The 16,172-nt window shown below is 42.5% G+C and overlaps 1 protein-coding gene across 1 annotated transcript in view; it reads right to left on the bottom strand.

The window, feature by feature from the left end:
• Positions 1–16,172, bottom strand: part of astn1 (astrotactin 1) — a 2,716,024-nt gene that overhangs the window by 58,809 nt on the left and 2,641,043 nt on the right. Inside the window, exon 20 of the mRNA XM_073063618.1 lies at positions 15,951–16,086. Coding sequence (XP_072919719.1) covers positions 15,951–16,086 — 136 coding nt within the window. The remainder of the gene's footprint in view (positions 1–15,950; positions 16,087–16,172) is intronic.

The following is a 16,172-nucleotide window of genomic DNA, read 5'->3' as shown; positions in this document are numbered from 1 at the left end:
CATTTCGGTCCATCGAGTCTTTGCCATCTGACAGAGCAATCCAGCTCCCCCACTAATTTTCCTTATAAACTCTTCTCCCCACATCCCCAGGTTCTACCACTCACCCGTACGCCAACCTTGCACAAGGAAGGAAACCCATGCAGTCACAAGGAGAAAGAACTAACTCCATACAGACAGCACTGGAGGTCAGGATCAAGGATCAACTTTATTTATATGTATTAGGCATTTGATGGTCAGCGTATGCAATGCAACAAAAATTGAGATTCAACAATTACGCAGCATAAAGAATTATATAAAAGGTTAAAGCATTAATATGGAATAAAGTGTGCATAAAAACATAAATAACTGAAATGTAAGGAGAATTATGAAAAGTGTTTTAAAATGCTTACAGGGATGTGACAGGGATTATAAATGGAGTGGATTGAACTATGGTCACTGGAGGTGTGAAGCATCACGTACTGTTCTTGCACACCCATTTGTGCGGAATTGGGTTCTGAATTTGGTCCCAGATGACTAAGCTCTTCTTGCAATGGTGCATTAGTTATATTGTTGTTCTGAATCAAATTAAAACCTGGTGCAGTTCCTGTACATCCAGTCCATGATCTCTCAGAAAGGAGCTATCATGTAAAGACTTACTGGCATCTTTTGTCATTGCAAATCTGCTTATAAACTAATGGATCTAAAAATGTAAACAGAAATGCCAGTCCAACTGAAACATGGGAACTCTGACATTTAAAACTTCTGGCAAGTCCAAACAATGTCCCAGAACTAAATGGCAATTCACTATTTTGGCAATCATCACCTTCAGGCTGACTATCAACAGTTACTGAAATGTGTGAGTATTTCCTCAGCACAGGAATATTGTCAGTGCAGTTGGAAGGGCTGATGATTGTAAAATGGAGGAATATTTCCACAGTTCACCTGAATTCAGAACAGGTGTTATCCAACAACAGCTCTAGTGCACAGTTTATGAAAAGGGATTAATAGTATTGATTTACTGTCAACTCTCCACATATTCCAGGATCAAGATCAAGTACAAGCATCAATAATGGAAAGTACATACACCATTTCTAAACTAGTTCTGCTCATGAGCAGCAATCTGAATCCAAGCAACCACTCTGCTATCACATTCTTTCCCCACCCTTAATTTCTACTATCAGCTTACCCATATTTTGACATTGATCTGGTATACACACCTATCATTAGCACATTTCATTGTCTCACAAACTTCACTTTAAATATTTTCTCCTCTTCCTTGCCCTAGGAACATAGAGCATTAAAGCCCTCCATTTTTCTATCAACCACGTGCCTATCTTTAAGCTTCTTGAATGCCCCTAATGTATCTGCCTGTACCACCACCCCTGGCAGGATATTCCAAGCACCCACCACTCTGTGTAAAGAATTTATTTCTGACATCCCCTTGTACCTTCCTCCAATCATCTTAAAATTATGTCCCCTTGTAAAAGCCATTACTACCCTGGGAAAATGTCTCTGGATATCCACTTGATCTATGCCTCATATGATCTTATACACCTCTAATCTCGGATCCTCCTTCACTCCCAAGTGAAAAGACGTAGCTTGCTGAATCTATCTTCATAAGACATGCCCTCTAGTCCAGGCAGCTTCCTGGTAGATCTTCTCTGCACTCTGCACCCTTTGTCTTTTGTTGGCATCCATCCTATAATGAGGTGACCAGAACTGAATAATCATAAATATATATGTTCCTTCAAGCTAGATTCCATAATCATTGCTTCTACCTCTCTCCAGTCCCACTTTGCAGTTTTAAAGACTCTTCTATTAACCCCATGCATCTCTTTCAATCATCTTCAGTTCTATCATTAGCCACCGCCGATTTTCAAATCACTTTTTCTTTTTCTGTAACCTGCTCTTCATTGTCTCATCACTCTAGAAAACAGAACTTAAAACTGCATTCTATGCTTTATCTCTAATTGTACGTGAAACAGGATTGATGGAATTAACAGGCGATTGCTAAACCAGACTCTGATTTTTATTCCATACTGAACATTTTGTCTTATTGATTTCAGTCATGTCTTAGAACAAGATAGATTGTGAGGGAACAATGCACTCTCTGGAAAAGAGCAAGGAAGCCTATGGAAGGAATTAACTTGCCCTTACTTCGAACACCTCCTGGATCTAATTAGAATGTAATACCAACAAAAACATGGAACAGAGTTAAAACCTTCATCTTCATTGCACCACCTTCCTGTGCATTCACCCTCCTATCCATGTAGTCTCGTGTATTATGCAAGCTAAGCAACTATAAGTAGTGGTGGATAACTGTTTGTCAGGTTGGAGGCCGGTGACTAGTGGTATGCCTCAGGGATCTGTATTGGCTCCAATGTTGTTTGTGTTACGAATGTGCCACAACTCTGAGGGGCCGAAGGGTACAAAGTAGCCCCCCCCCCTTTTTGAGAATCGCAACATCGCTATTAATACGGGTCTGGGACCCAGGAAATGAGAGAGAGACGTCCAGAATACACAGGGTTTGGAATGTGTCCTGGCCTCAGCAAGATGGAACCACTGATAACGGCTATTGTCTCTTGGAGACGGAATTGTGTATTGAGTATTGTACTATTCATTGAACCCTCTCAGGGGATGACCAGAGTTGGCTGGTTGAGGGATTGCATCATCCCAACCTGAATGACATCCGAGACCCTGTGAGTAAGGATAAAAGAGGGTCTGGGCAACAACCCCTTTAGACGCACCAGGAGAAACGCTAGAAATCCCGTGACAGCGTTTAATAGCGACAGCCGGTGGGGGGCTCGCGTGCGTCCTTTTCCCTTGCCTGGGAATTGGCGGGCTCGCCACAGAAGAACGGCTTTAGCTAAAGGAGAGGCCACAAGTGACCGGCCACACCAATGGAACTCTTGAAGGATCGAAATCATAAAAGGAAAAGCCGGCAAGTTTCTAAAAATCTCTCTCTTGACTCCAACCAAAGGCTGCAGCCTGAATGAACTGAGTGACTTTTATATTTCCATCGGACAATACATTATCCCCTAGACAACGATAGAGCTATTTCTTATTGATTATTATTATACCCGCACTTTTAGATTTAGTATTGACGATGTATATTATCTGTATGTTTGCATTGATAGCATTTTTGTGTATTTTTACTAATAAATACTGTTAAAAATAGTACCATCAGACTTCAACAGACCTCTCTATCTTTGCTGGTAAGTGACCCAGTTACGGGGTTCGTAACAAAGTGGGGATATCGTCTCGGGATTTGATACCAAATTGGAGGGCCAGTGAATCGGGCTTGTAAGCCCAAACTTGGATCTGGTTACGCGGGTAGCCAGACAGGAAACCAGCAAAGATGGACGTGGATGAATTTATAGAAAACCCGACTCTGGAGGTGCTAGAGGCAGCCACAAAGTCGAAATTGATAAATATTGCGAAAGGACTAAACCTCGCAGAGATGAGGTTGTCGATGAAAAAGCGGGAGGTGTGGAGGGCCATAACTCAGTATTATATTGTGAAGAATGTGCTTTCAGCTGAGGTATTGGAAAATATCCCTGAAAAGGCACCAGCTAGTGGGATGACTCAGTTAGAGTTGGAGAAATTAAGGTTGGAACATGAAATTAAGTTAAAACAGCTGGAAGCAGCTGAAAAGGAAAAGGAAAGAGCCGAGAAAGAGAAAGAAAGGGCCGAGAGAGAAAAGGAAAGAGCCAAAAAGGAAAAAGAGCAGGAAAGAGCTGAGAAGCAAAGGGAGCATGAAATTCAGTTAAAACAGCTGGAAGCAGCCGAGAAGGAGAGAGGGTATGAGGAGAAAGAGAAACAGAGGCAACATGACTTGGACATGGAGAAGTTAAGGCAAGAGCGAAGAGCTCAAGGGTCAGACCGAGAGGAGAGGTTTAATGTTAGTCGGGAGTTTAGGTTAGTACCTCCGTTTAGGAGACGGATGTTGATAGTTATTTCTTGCATTTTGAAAAGGTGGCAGTGAGTCAGAAGTGGCCCAGAGATCAGTGGGTGGCGTTGTTACAAAGTGTGTTAAAAGGGAAGGCACAACGGGCATATGCGGCGTTGTCCATGGAGGAGAAAGAGTCGGAGAATTATGAGAAAGTAAAGGAGGCCATTCTTCGGACCTACTAATTGGTACCGGAGGCCTATAGACAAAAGTTCAGAAATTTAAAGAAAGGGTGGAATCAGACGTATACCGAGTTTGCCTATGAGAAGGGTGTGCTCTTGGATCGTTGGTGTGCAGCAGAAATAGTGGACGAAGATTTTTGCTGTCTCAGGGAGTTAATTCTGATTGAGGAATTTAAAGGTTGTGTTTTGGATGATATCTGGATGTATTTGAATGAGAAGCTGAATAAGTCCATCTCTGAATTTGCTAGGTTCGCAGATGAATATGCCCTAACCCACAAGACAAAGTTTTCCTCGAATAAAAGTTACCAGAAAGACCGTGGGAACGGTAGAGAAATCCCGCCGGCTGAGGCAGAGATCCCGCCGGGAGCTTGGGGTAAAATTAAGGAGGAGGAGAGGCAAGACGGCAGGAGAGGTCCTGGCTTGACCTGTTTTAATTGTGGAAAGGTGGGTCATATTGCATCTAAGTGCCTTGCTCTGAGGAAGGAGACAGGAAAATGGAAAGCAGCAGTCCCTATAGGATGTGCTGTGGTGATCAGTAAATCGACGAGAGAGCCCCAGATAGACAGAGTACGAGAAGGGTCTGAGAAATGTATTTCAGAAGGAACCGTGTCTGTGAGAGAGGAAGACACACTAGTTCCAGTGCGGATCTGGAGAGACACGGGAGCTGAACTGTCATTGATTAGCAGTAAGGTACTGGATTTTGGTCGCAAGACTGGAATGGTAGCTTTGAGAGGCATAGGAAAAGGAACAGAAGCGGTGCCCTTGCATAGGATCATTATAAATTGTGAGCTGGTATCTGGACCAGTTGAAATAGGGGTGCGATCAGAATTCCCGAGAACTGACGTTGATGTCCTTCTGGGTAACGATTTAGCCGGTGGTAAGGTTTGGTCAGCAATGAAGCTGACGAGCCAGCCTGAAAGTGTTGAGGTCCCGCCCCTAGGTTCCAAGATCTATCACGCATGTGGGACCACTCGCAGCATGTCGTGAAAGGCAGCTGAGAACGAGACCAGTTTAAATCCGGCCAGTATTGATTCGGCTGAGACGTTTTTACCGACCCTGTACCAAGAGGGTTTAGATGGTGGAAAAACAGAGAATAGGAAAGTGAAAGAGAGTAAGGGAGAGGAGGTAGTCCTGCCTTTAGCCAGGAGGAAATTTATAGAGGCATGAAGTAAAGATGAGAAACAGATAAGGCTGTTAACAGGTCCAGGGTTGGACATGGATGATCTGTCTGGTTTGGCAGAACTGTTTGAAGAAGTTGAAAATTCTAAAAGTGTCCCTGATCATGAAATGAGGACAGTCCTAGATGAAAAGGATGCCATTACCTTGAAGAAGTCTGCTGGGTTGGCAGATGAGGTTGTTTCAGCCCGTGGGGTTGAGTTTACTCCGGAAGGGAGTTGCCCAGAGAGTAGCTGGGAGGATCAGGGGAATTTAGAATTTGAAAAGGGTACGGGTATTGAAAGCCTGGAAGAGGCAAATGTCCTGTTTGAGTGTGTTCAAGATGTGGACACACGTGGTACTGAACCTAGTAATGGAGCTCAGAAAAAGTCTGAGGTATTTGATTCAGTTGAAAAGGAATGCAGTCCTTGTGGGTCAGATGGACTTGGTTCAGTGAAGAAAGGGTTAAACTTGGTAATAGTGGGAAGTGAGAATTCCCAGTTGTTTGTGTTTAAGGTGTGTTAAAAGTTAGTGAGGAGATAAAAGGTGGTGAGGTGAATATTATTATTGAAGGAAAAGGGAAAAGTGTAGTTCCTAAATTGAATGAAGAAAATTTAAAGTCTGGATTGATGTCAGAAGCAGCAACCAGGCTGCAGAGACAATGGCTTGGTAACACGGTGCCTGCGAATCAATTACAGGTTGATTTGGGATGTAAAGGTGCCCCACACGCTATTGTTATTCAAGAGTGTGCTGTGAAAAAGCAGAATTCGAAATGCTGTGTGGACAAAGAGTTTAAACTGAAAACTAATAGCGTGAAGGGTCCTGAAGATAAAACCAACAACTTGCTTAAAATTAAAGAATTGTGTGGAAATTTGGAAAATGGTCTAAGTTTGGAACACATTGTTGATAAAATAACTCCTATGAAAGGAGCAGGCGAAAGCCTATTCCACACTGGTGCACAAGCTCACCACGTGGGAGTTAACTGGAAACGGGGCAAGGGTTGACAGGATGCCATTTTAACTAACAGGATCCGGTTTTAAGGAATTTTGACAAAGCATGTGAATAATAAAGACAACCCCCATGGAAGTTTGACTGTTCAGTTTGAAAGTAACATGAAGATTAGTATTTGCATGAACTTTTGTAGTATACATGTAAGCTAAGATCACAACTCTAGTTTTTGTTTGCTGAAGAAAAGGAATAAAAATAGGTAGTTATTAAATTGGAGTCTGATGCTACAAGACTTTAGTAAGGTACAAGATGTTAAGATATTAAAGGAAGTGACAATGTAATTGTTAACTGTTTAGATGCTGAATGGAATGTATAACTGTATTACTCTGTAGTGAAAAAAAAACTCTTTTGTATTGTGTTAGATTCTAAAATCCTGTAAGGCTCTGTATTAATTCATTTTTACCTATGGTAAAAAGGCTTTGAAGGAAGGGGGTGTTACGAATGTGCCACAACTCTGAGGGGCCGAAGGGTACAAAGTAGCCCCCTCCTTTTTGAGAATCGCAAGATCGCTATTAATTCGGGTCTGGGACCCAGGAAATGAGAGAGAGACGTCCAGAATACACAGGGTTTGGAATGTGTCCTGGCCTCAGCAAGACGGAACCACTGATAACGGCTATTGTCTCTTGGAGACAGAATTGTGTATTGAGTACTGTACTATTCATTGAAGCCCCTCAGGGGATGACCAGAGTGGGCTGGTTGAGGGATTGCATCATCCCAACCTGAATGACATCCGAAACCCCGTGAGTAAGGATAAAAGAGGGTCTGGGCAACAACCCCTTTAGACGCACCAGGAGAAACGCTAGAAATCCCGTGACAGCGTTTAATAGCGACAGCCGGTGGGGGGCTCGCGTGCGTCCTTTTCCCTTGCCTGGGAATTGGCGGGCTCGCCACAGAAGAACGGCTTTAGCTAAAGGAGAGGCCACAAGTGACCGGCCACACCAATGGAACTCTTGAAGGATCGAAATCATAAAAGGAAAAGCCGGCAAGTTTCTAAAAATCTCTCTCTTGACTCCAACCAAAGGCTGCAGCCTGAATGAACTGAGTGACTTTTATATTTCCATCGGACAATACATTATCCCCTAGACAATGATAGAGCTATTTCTTATTGATTATTATTATACCCGCACTTTTAGATTTAGTATTGACGATGTATATTATCTGTATGTTTGCATTGATAGCATTTTTGTGTATTTTTACTAATAAATACTGTTAAAAATAGTACCATCAGACTTCAACGGACCTCTCTATCTTTGCTGGTAAGTGACCCAGTTACGGGGTTCGTAACATTTGTCATAAACATTAATGATTTGGATGATGGGGTGGTAAATTGGATTAGTAAGTATGCAGATGATACTAAGGTAGGTGGCGTTGTGGATAATGAAGATGGTTTTCAAAGCTTGCAGAGAGATCTAGGCCAGTTAGAAGAGTGGGCTGAACGATAGCAGATGGAGTTTAATGCTGATAAGTGTGAGGTGCTAAATTTTGGTAGGAATAATCCAAATAGGACACACATTGTAAACGGTAGGGCATTGAAGAATGTAGTAGAACAGAGTGATCTAGGAATAATGGTGCATAGTTCCCTGAAGGTGGAATCTCATGTGGATAGGGTGGTGAAGAAAGCTTTTGGTATGCTGGCCTTTATAAATCAGAACATTGAGTATAGAAGTTGGGATGTAATGTTAAAATTGTACAAGGCATTGGCAAGGCTGAATTTGGAGTATTGTGTACAGTTCTGGTCACCGAATTATAGGAAAGATATCAACAAAATAGAGAGAGTACAGAGAAGATTTACTAGAACGTTACCTGGGTTTTAGCACCTAAATTACAGGGAAAGGCTGAACAAGTTAGGTCTTTATTCTTTGGAGTGTAGAAGGTTGGGGGGGGGGACTTGATAGGGGTATTTAATATAATGTGGGGGATAGATCGAGTTGACGTGGATAGGCTTTTTCCATTGAGAGTAGGGGAGATTCAAACAAGAGGACATGATTTGGGAGTTAGAGGGCAAAAGTTTAAGGGTAACACGAGGGGGAATTTCTTTACTCAGAGAGTGGTAGCTGTGTGGAATGAGCTTCCAGTAGAAGTGGTAGAGGCAGGTTCGGTATTGTCATTTAAAGTAAAATTGGATAGGTATATGGACAGTAAAGGAATGGAGGGTTATGGGCTGAGTGCGGGCCAATGGGACTAGGTGAGTGTAAGTGTCGGCACAGACTAGAAGGGCCGAGATAGCCTGTTTCCATGCTGTAATTGTTATATGGTTCTAACAATAACCTGCTTGTTTGGCATGTTTGGTGCCTCTCAGTGCTTCATAAGGTAGAGGAGCATGGGCGAAGTCAAAAATTAACTCAGGTGGTGAAAAACCAATGTCTTTTAACAGCTGACCCCAAAATATGGTTTTCAGAGTTTAGAGCTTAAGGAGCCAATGGCATGGTTGCCAACAGTCAGGGACATTGAAGCAGGTAGAATTGAAAGAACATAGCATCCTCGGAGAGTTGTATAGCTCAAGGAATGCTGAAAAAGAGTGAGGGCAAAGCCTCAGGCCATTGTAGACTCAGATTTGAAGCCTATCTTTGCAAAGCCCTTGTAGTAGGAGCCAGTGAGGGTTGGCATGCAGGGTGAACAAGATAGAACAATTTAAGATATAAGCAGCAGGGTTTTGGATCAATGCACATTTATAAAAAGAACATGCATTGGAATAATTAAATTTAGAGACAACAAAAGAGGGTTTCAGCTGCAATGGGCCAAGGAAGAAGATGGGAATGAACGGTACAGCTGATGGCAGGAATGTGGGTTATAACCTCAATCATGTTTGATCCATAACATCTAACACATCAGCTTCAAAACATCTGCCAAGCAAGATTTTAGAATGAGGAAGTGGTCCAAGATTCATACTTTAAACATACATAAGGGCATTTGGGATGACATGAAAGTGGAGCTAGCTAAAGTGAACTGGCAAATTAGGTTAAGTGATCAGTCAGTCCAGATGTGCTGAAAGATTTTTAAATATTAACTTTTTGTTTGTCACATATGCCGTATATTGAAACATATAGTGAAATACATTGCTTATGTCAAATCAGATCAGTGAGGATCATGCTGGGCAGCCCAACATAGTGTCCGCAATTACTAACCTTAACCGCACGTCTTTGGAATTTGGGTGGAAAATGAAGCAGCCGGAGGAAACACGTGTAGTCAGGGGAGAATGTGCAAAGTCCTTACAGACAGCAGCCGGTATCAAATCCCAGTCTTACAACTGGTGCTGTAAAGTATGGTGTTAACTGCTATGCTGATATGTGGTTGCAGCTCTTTGAAGGAAATTGCCAGAATACACAACAGAGGTGCACCCCAATGTGGAAGAACAAATGAAGGGAGGACTTACCACCTGTGTAAGTTTAAAATATTTGTAGTTGTAAAGACAACAGTGGCGTTATTGGTCACGCTAAATTACATCCGCTGTGTGGATGACTGGTAGATCTTGAAGGATGTTCATGGGAATGTGGGAAGAGTAGGTTACACAGAATATCAGTGTCATCATCTTCCACCAGTTCCACTGTTGATGTCTTAGCTGGTTTGCTTTTTGTCTGGAACATCCCCCTTGCTCTTATCACCAGGGGTGACCCTACCAGGAGTTAAACTCCAGGTGGCATTGCTCTTGGGATTTCAGGAACTCGCGAGCCTCTCCACCGTGACAAGGTGATGATCCTGGGAGAAGAATCCAGCCTCCTTCATTACTTGCAGTTCGCCTATTGGAGGAAGGCTGCAGCAGTGAAGGGTCCCCAGTCATATTGCACTGCATGCTCTGGGACCGTGACCCGATCTGCCAAGGACCATATGGTGGCTGCAGTGCATCAGCCTCCTCGTGTTAAACGAAGTCACGCACAGGCATTCTCTATTAAGGGAATCAACCATAACACTCCAGGTTAAGTCCCATGGTGATCAGCTAGTGGTGAAGGGAGCAGGATTGTGAAGTCTGGAAGCCCCCGGTCATGAGCCAGCACATTGAGTAGTGGGTGTTTGATCCAGTCACTAGACTCTTGAACTGAAGTAGAAAGATCACAAAGGCAGCTGCACTCATGACTGAGCAGGCCTCTTCCGGCTTCACTCCACTCACCCCACTCGGGGAAGGGGCTAGAAAGGTCCCCTGCCTTGAAACATCCTAAGGATTACGCATCCAGAGGGATCACCAGATGCAGCCAGAAATGAAAAAGCCTGGAATGTGTGCACCCTGATACACAGTGCAACCAGTGAATGACCAGAGAGGAAAACTGCGATCATTGTCAGAGAACTGAGGAGATTCCAGATGGACCAAGCTGCTCTTTCTGAAACCCGTGTGGCAGACAAAGAACAACATGCTGTTGTTCCTGGTGTTGGATTTGCAGTAAAGAAGCAGTTTGCCAGTCAACTCTCTGAACCTCTGAGAATCAGTGAACATGTCATGGTGCATGCCAACAACCAGATGGCAACCGGTGTGAGTGCTTATGCACCATCTCTGTGCTCACATGAGTGTGATAAAGGGGTCTTCAATGCTTGCCTAGACACAACAATGTTGAGCATCCCTGAGGAGGATAAGGTAATTCTCTTGGGGGACTTCAATGCCAGGGTCAATTGAGACTTCAACCTTTGGAAGGGTGCCAGGAAAAGAAGGCACTAGTAACATCACCTCATATGGAATACTACTTCTTTCTATATATGCTGAGCAAAATCTTATCCTCACAATTACTTAACGGTGACTGCTTTCAGCTCATCTGCAGAAACAGCTTAATTTCTACCTTTAGAGTCTCTCTTTTAACTTTTCAAGGTGGATCGGGTTCTGCCAGAGACCCTGACCTAGAGCTACACTCAGATTTGGTTCTATGAGGTGGTGGGATCTGCTCCCTGAGTCTCATGACTGGCCACTTTTTGATATTCTGAGGATGTGGCCGAGAAGACGAGTGCGCCTTTGGGGTTCCGTGGCCTCACGACCCTATGGACGAGTCATCTCTATGCCAGTGCCGCTGACTGAAGCATCATCGCAGGAGAAATCAGAACATCGGGAACTACAGATTGGCTGTCAGGAGCTCTGTACTCAGCAACTCACATGCTCCCTCCCTCTCTCTCTGTCATTAGTGGGGAAAGTTTGTTGCCCATTCTTGAGCCAGAGAACTCAGGGGGGGGGGGGAGGGAACAACAAGCAACGCAGCTGTCTTCATCATCGCAAATCAACAAATTGATCTGTTACGCTCCCGTCTCACTGTGAAAGGATGACACCTCTTTGTCCTGGTACTGGCGAGAGAGAGAGAGAGAGAGCCTGTGGTATATTGAATTGTTGATGTGACCAATTAGTTTTTTCTGTACTGCAGATCATGGTCTTTCTTGAGGGCTTTGTGTGCTTGGTGGGTAGAGGGTGCTGATGCAAGTGGAGGAGGGGGAGAAGGTCATTGCTTTGCTGCTGCTTGTGCGCGGGAGGAAGGAGGAGGGGATCCTTGGGTTCTCACGTTTTTACTATCACTGATTCTTTGGAGCACTTTTCTGTTTTCATTATGTCTGTGAAGAACAAAAATGCAGGCTGCATATTGCATACATTTCTCTGATATTAAGTGGAACCATTGAACTCTTCTGCCAGAAAAACATATTCAAGGGATCTTGGCAACACTCCCGATCTAAACAGTGGCACCTCATTGACTACATCATGGTCCGAAATGGGCACCACTGTGATGTGAATATCACAAGGACCATGATTGGCACAGATGATGGCTGGACAGATCATCATCTGATCCTCTCTATCATGTCCATTAGACTCATGAAAAAGAGAAGCAGACCAGGCCAAGATTAAAACTCGACACTGCCACACACCAGCGCCTTCAGGCCTTGTTTGGGAAAAACCTTCAGAAGGAATATCCAGACAATATCAAAAGACACTTAACTCCACCATTATCAATACCTGCAACACGTCCTTGGGTCCAGAACACATCAGGATTGCTTTGATGATAGTGACAAGGAGGCAGAACAACTTACCTTCAAGAAAAGGAAAGTCTTTTGTGCTAGGCAGAATGACATTGGTAGCAAGGCCAAAAGAAAAGCTTACTCCAGAGCCAAGGCAAATGTCCAGTGCAGTGTAAGGGAACTAAGTAAATTGTAGTGGACGGAGAAAGCTCTGGAAATCCAGAGACTGGTGACATAAGAGGTTTCCTCAGTGCCACCAAAACAGTCTATGGTCCATGTTACTTTGGATTAAATCCCCTGCACTGAAAGGATGTGAAGATCTTGCTAAATATTTGGAAGAATATCAATGATCATTGGGAAGAGAACTTTCAAGAACTTCTTAACTGTGACAGCACTGCTGAACCAGAGGTTACTAACCAAATCTGCCAGAGACATGGGGGTATCCTCCCAATGTGAAAGATCCAGGAAGGCTGAAAAGCAACAAACCACCGGTCCTGACTGGATCGCAGGAGAGATCCTTCAATAGGTTAGACTAGCACCCCTGCACCAAATACACAACCTGCTTTTGAAGATCTGTGAAAAGCAACAACTGGCCTTAGAGCTCAGGGATGCTCTAATAGTGACCATGTTCAAGGAGAGAGACAACACGGATTGTGGTAATTACAGAGACGTCTCCTCCTGTCAACAACGGGCAAAGTTCTTGCATGTATCCTTGTCAACTAACTCCTTCCACTACCTGAAGAAGTGCTCTCTGAATCGCAATGTGGTTTCAGTCCATCTAGAGGTACTATAGACATGATCTTCAGAGAATGACAATTACAGGAGAAATGCCATGAAAAAGACAATCTCTGTACTTGGTTTTCATAGGTTAGACAAAGACATTTAATGCAGTAGATCGCCAAGCTCTCTGGCATATGCTATCAAGATATGGCTGCCCTGACAAGTACTTACGAATACTTGTGCTAGTGCCTATTGGCAAGTCAGCCACAGTACTCGGCAACAGTAGTGTTGCCCAACCAGCCACTTAGCCAGCCTTCCATGAACGTTGTCAATATTGCCCTTGAAAACGTTGACCACTTTCTCTATCTTGGCAATATTCTCTTCTCAAAAGCAGACATTGACTTAGAGATCAACCAGAGATCAGCAGTGCAAGTGCAAGATTAAGGAAAAGAGTCCTTGAAGGTACAAATAAAACTTTTGGTACACACAGCAGTCATTCTTCCTCCATTATTTTATGGAACTGAATTATGGACCACCCATAGTAGAGACCTGAAAGCCCTGGAAGAACACCACCAAACAACCTTATGAAATATTTTGAGGATCAGCTGGAAGGATAGATGTACTAACACTAGCATACTGGAGGAGCCAACATGAACAGGAACTCCATTACAATAAAGCAATACCAACCCCAAGGGGTAGGTCATGTCATTCGGATGTCTGCCCCAACAGATCCTTTACTCCCAATTGAAGAATGGTTAGCAAGCCCCTGGTGGTCAAAGGAAATGCTTCAAAGATAAAATAAAAATCAGCCTGATGAAACTCAACATTACATCTAAAAATTGGAATGACATCACAATTATTAGACACGCCTGGAGGAAATCTGTTCAAGAAGGAGCTGGGGTACATGAGAGTGACTTCTGCTCTATCAGGGAACAAGCAGCAGCTGCAAGAGGAGTCAAAGAACAACCAAAAGACTCAACCACTAACCCCAGGTACCACCTATTTGTGTCCTCATTGCACCACAACATGTACATTACAAATCGCCTTCTACAGCCACTTGTTGGATCCATTAACAGACAACCTCATAGGAGAACATCGTACTCGATTCGAGTGATCATACTACTAGTAGGGAATGGGATTGTTCTGGAGCAGACATAGACTCGATAATCTGAAATGGCTCCTTTCAATGTTGCAAAAATATACAGTAGAAAATATTAAACTGAAAGAAAACCTCATAATTGCACAAATTCAGGTGGCAGGTCAGAAGATTGGACAGAATATAATAAACATCAAAGAATGACTGAAAGCCAGAGCAGAAGATAAGAGCAGCCCCAGTTAGTTGAAGTTTCATGGAAATTGTTAAAAAGTTATTAAAAAGGCAAACTACCATTTACATGAGTAACAAATTATACATTTAAATTAAGTATAGAACAAATTAGAACCCCATCAATATTACTGCAGCACTACAAAACTGTATATTAGTCCCCAATCATTATCAACGGAGCAATTCATCCAGTATACACATTTTAATTGACGGTAAATGAACAAAATCAGCGCAAACACATAGTGCAGATAATGGGCTGCCTTCATACAATGATTGCATCCTCCGAATCATCATTTTCATTATAACACTCAAGATGATTGTTGATACCTTCAAATTATTTGTATTTCGTAACTTGTTGTAGTGTAATCATTTCAATTTCATTCTTGGTCATTTCTGGCATCTCCAAGCATGAATGCTTGAAACCACAGTGGGCAAAACAGTTCTGAATTGTCTTTTCGTTTATTTCTCAACAACTATCAGTGACAAAAATCACTGTTTTTTGAACATAAGCACATGCACCTGACACTGTTTAAAAACTGTTTGCTCTAAGTGCGGTGTACTGTCTAACAGCCACACAAGTGCACACATCTCAGGTTATTAGAAACTGTTTGGAGCAGCCTTTTGCCCCAATTAAATGGTAAAATGTCCCAAATAAATGAAAGAAACCAGGCTAATTTCTCGATTATTGTTTGCTCTTTAAAAGTTGTCCCAACTATAGCAGCTGCCCCAATTAACTGGAATCCACTGTATATAAAAACATAAGGGTTCATTTATTAGAACCTAAACTTTAGAACATTAAGAAAGGGTCAGAAAGTGAGCATTTTGTACTCTTGAACGTTAGAAAATTAATAATGGAAACAAGGAGAAGGCAGATACAGTGAACTGGTATTTTGTATCATTCTTCACTGTATGATGTCAGCAAATAGCTGTAAATCAGGAATTGAAAGGAAGAGAAGGAACTCTGGAAGGTTACAATCATCAGGGAAGTGGTACTGAGCAAATTGTTTGGCAAACTTGACATAAGGGATCTCTTTCTGGTCTGAAGTATGTTTGCTGTGATTTGACAAAAGGGACCAGTGCTTAGTTTGCTGATGAGGCAAATGTAGGTATGTAAGTAAAACATATAGTTGGAAACTGAAAATAAAACAAAAAACCTTAGTGATCCCTCACTTCATGAAAGCTAATTTGGCTAATAGATTCATGAAGGAAGTTAGAAAAAGTAAAGTACCTTTTAACTCACTTTAAACTCTTGGATAAATAAACTGCAAAGTGTGTTACTATTTGAAAATGTTGTGTAGTTAATCTGAGGGATAATGGAGTTGAAAAAAAGAGGAACATATATCCAAATACTGTAGTCCTGATTATACGACAGATTCACATACCACTCAATAACACACCTCACGCTATTCTGCCATTTCCCATTGCCTTTCTGGATATAACTTTCAATAGGTTCCTTTCTATAAGGATGCTGTTTCAGCGAGTTGATTTACTCAATGCATAACCACTGGAAGCAAGAGATTACAGTGGACTTCTAAATTTCTCCCTCAGCAAACTATTTATTTTTGCTCCAGAAGTGAAATTTATAAATGCTGTCCAAGTTAACCATTGTTGATCCTCCTCAATTTTCTGACTGTAAACTTCATGGAAACTTCCTCTACCCTTTCAGGTAAATTCTGCAAAAGAGTCAGTTGACAGAATATTCTCAGTATCTACTCACATGTATGTAGTATCAGGCTCAAGGCATCTGATTATTAATGATATTGAGCTTGACACTGTGTCAGGAACTTTCCCCAGCATCACACATGGGGTCTTGGATCCAGAAGCAATGTCATCGACGAAACTCAGCACAGATTCTGCAGAAAGAGGGACAATGAAGGGTTAAAAAATTAAGTAAATAATCAATCAGAGCCAAATATATTATCATTTAACAGCGTGGCTA

This window comes from Hemitrygon akajei, chromosome 12 (genome assembly GCF_048418815.1).
Source record: "Hemitrygon akajei chromosome 12, sHemAka1.3, whole genome shotgun sequence".
In the NCBI taxonomy this organism is placed as follows: Eukaryota; Metazoa; Chordata; class Chondrichthyes; order Myliobatiformes; family Dasyatidae; genus Hemitrygon; species Hemitrygon akajei.
This window is presented reverse-complemented; position numbering and strand designations above follow the sequence as displayed.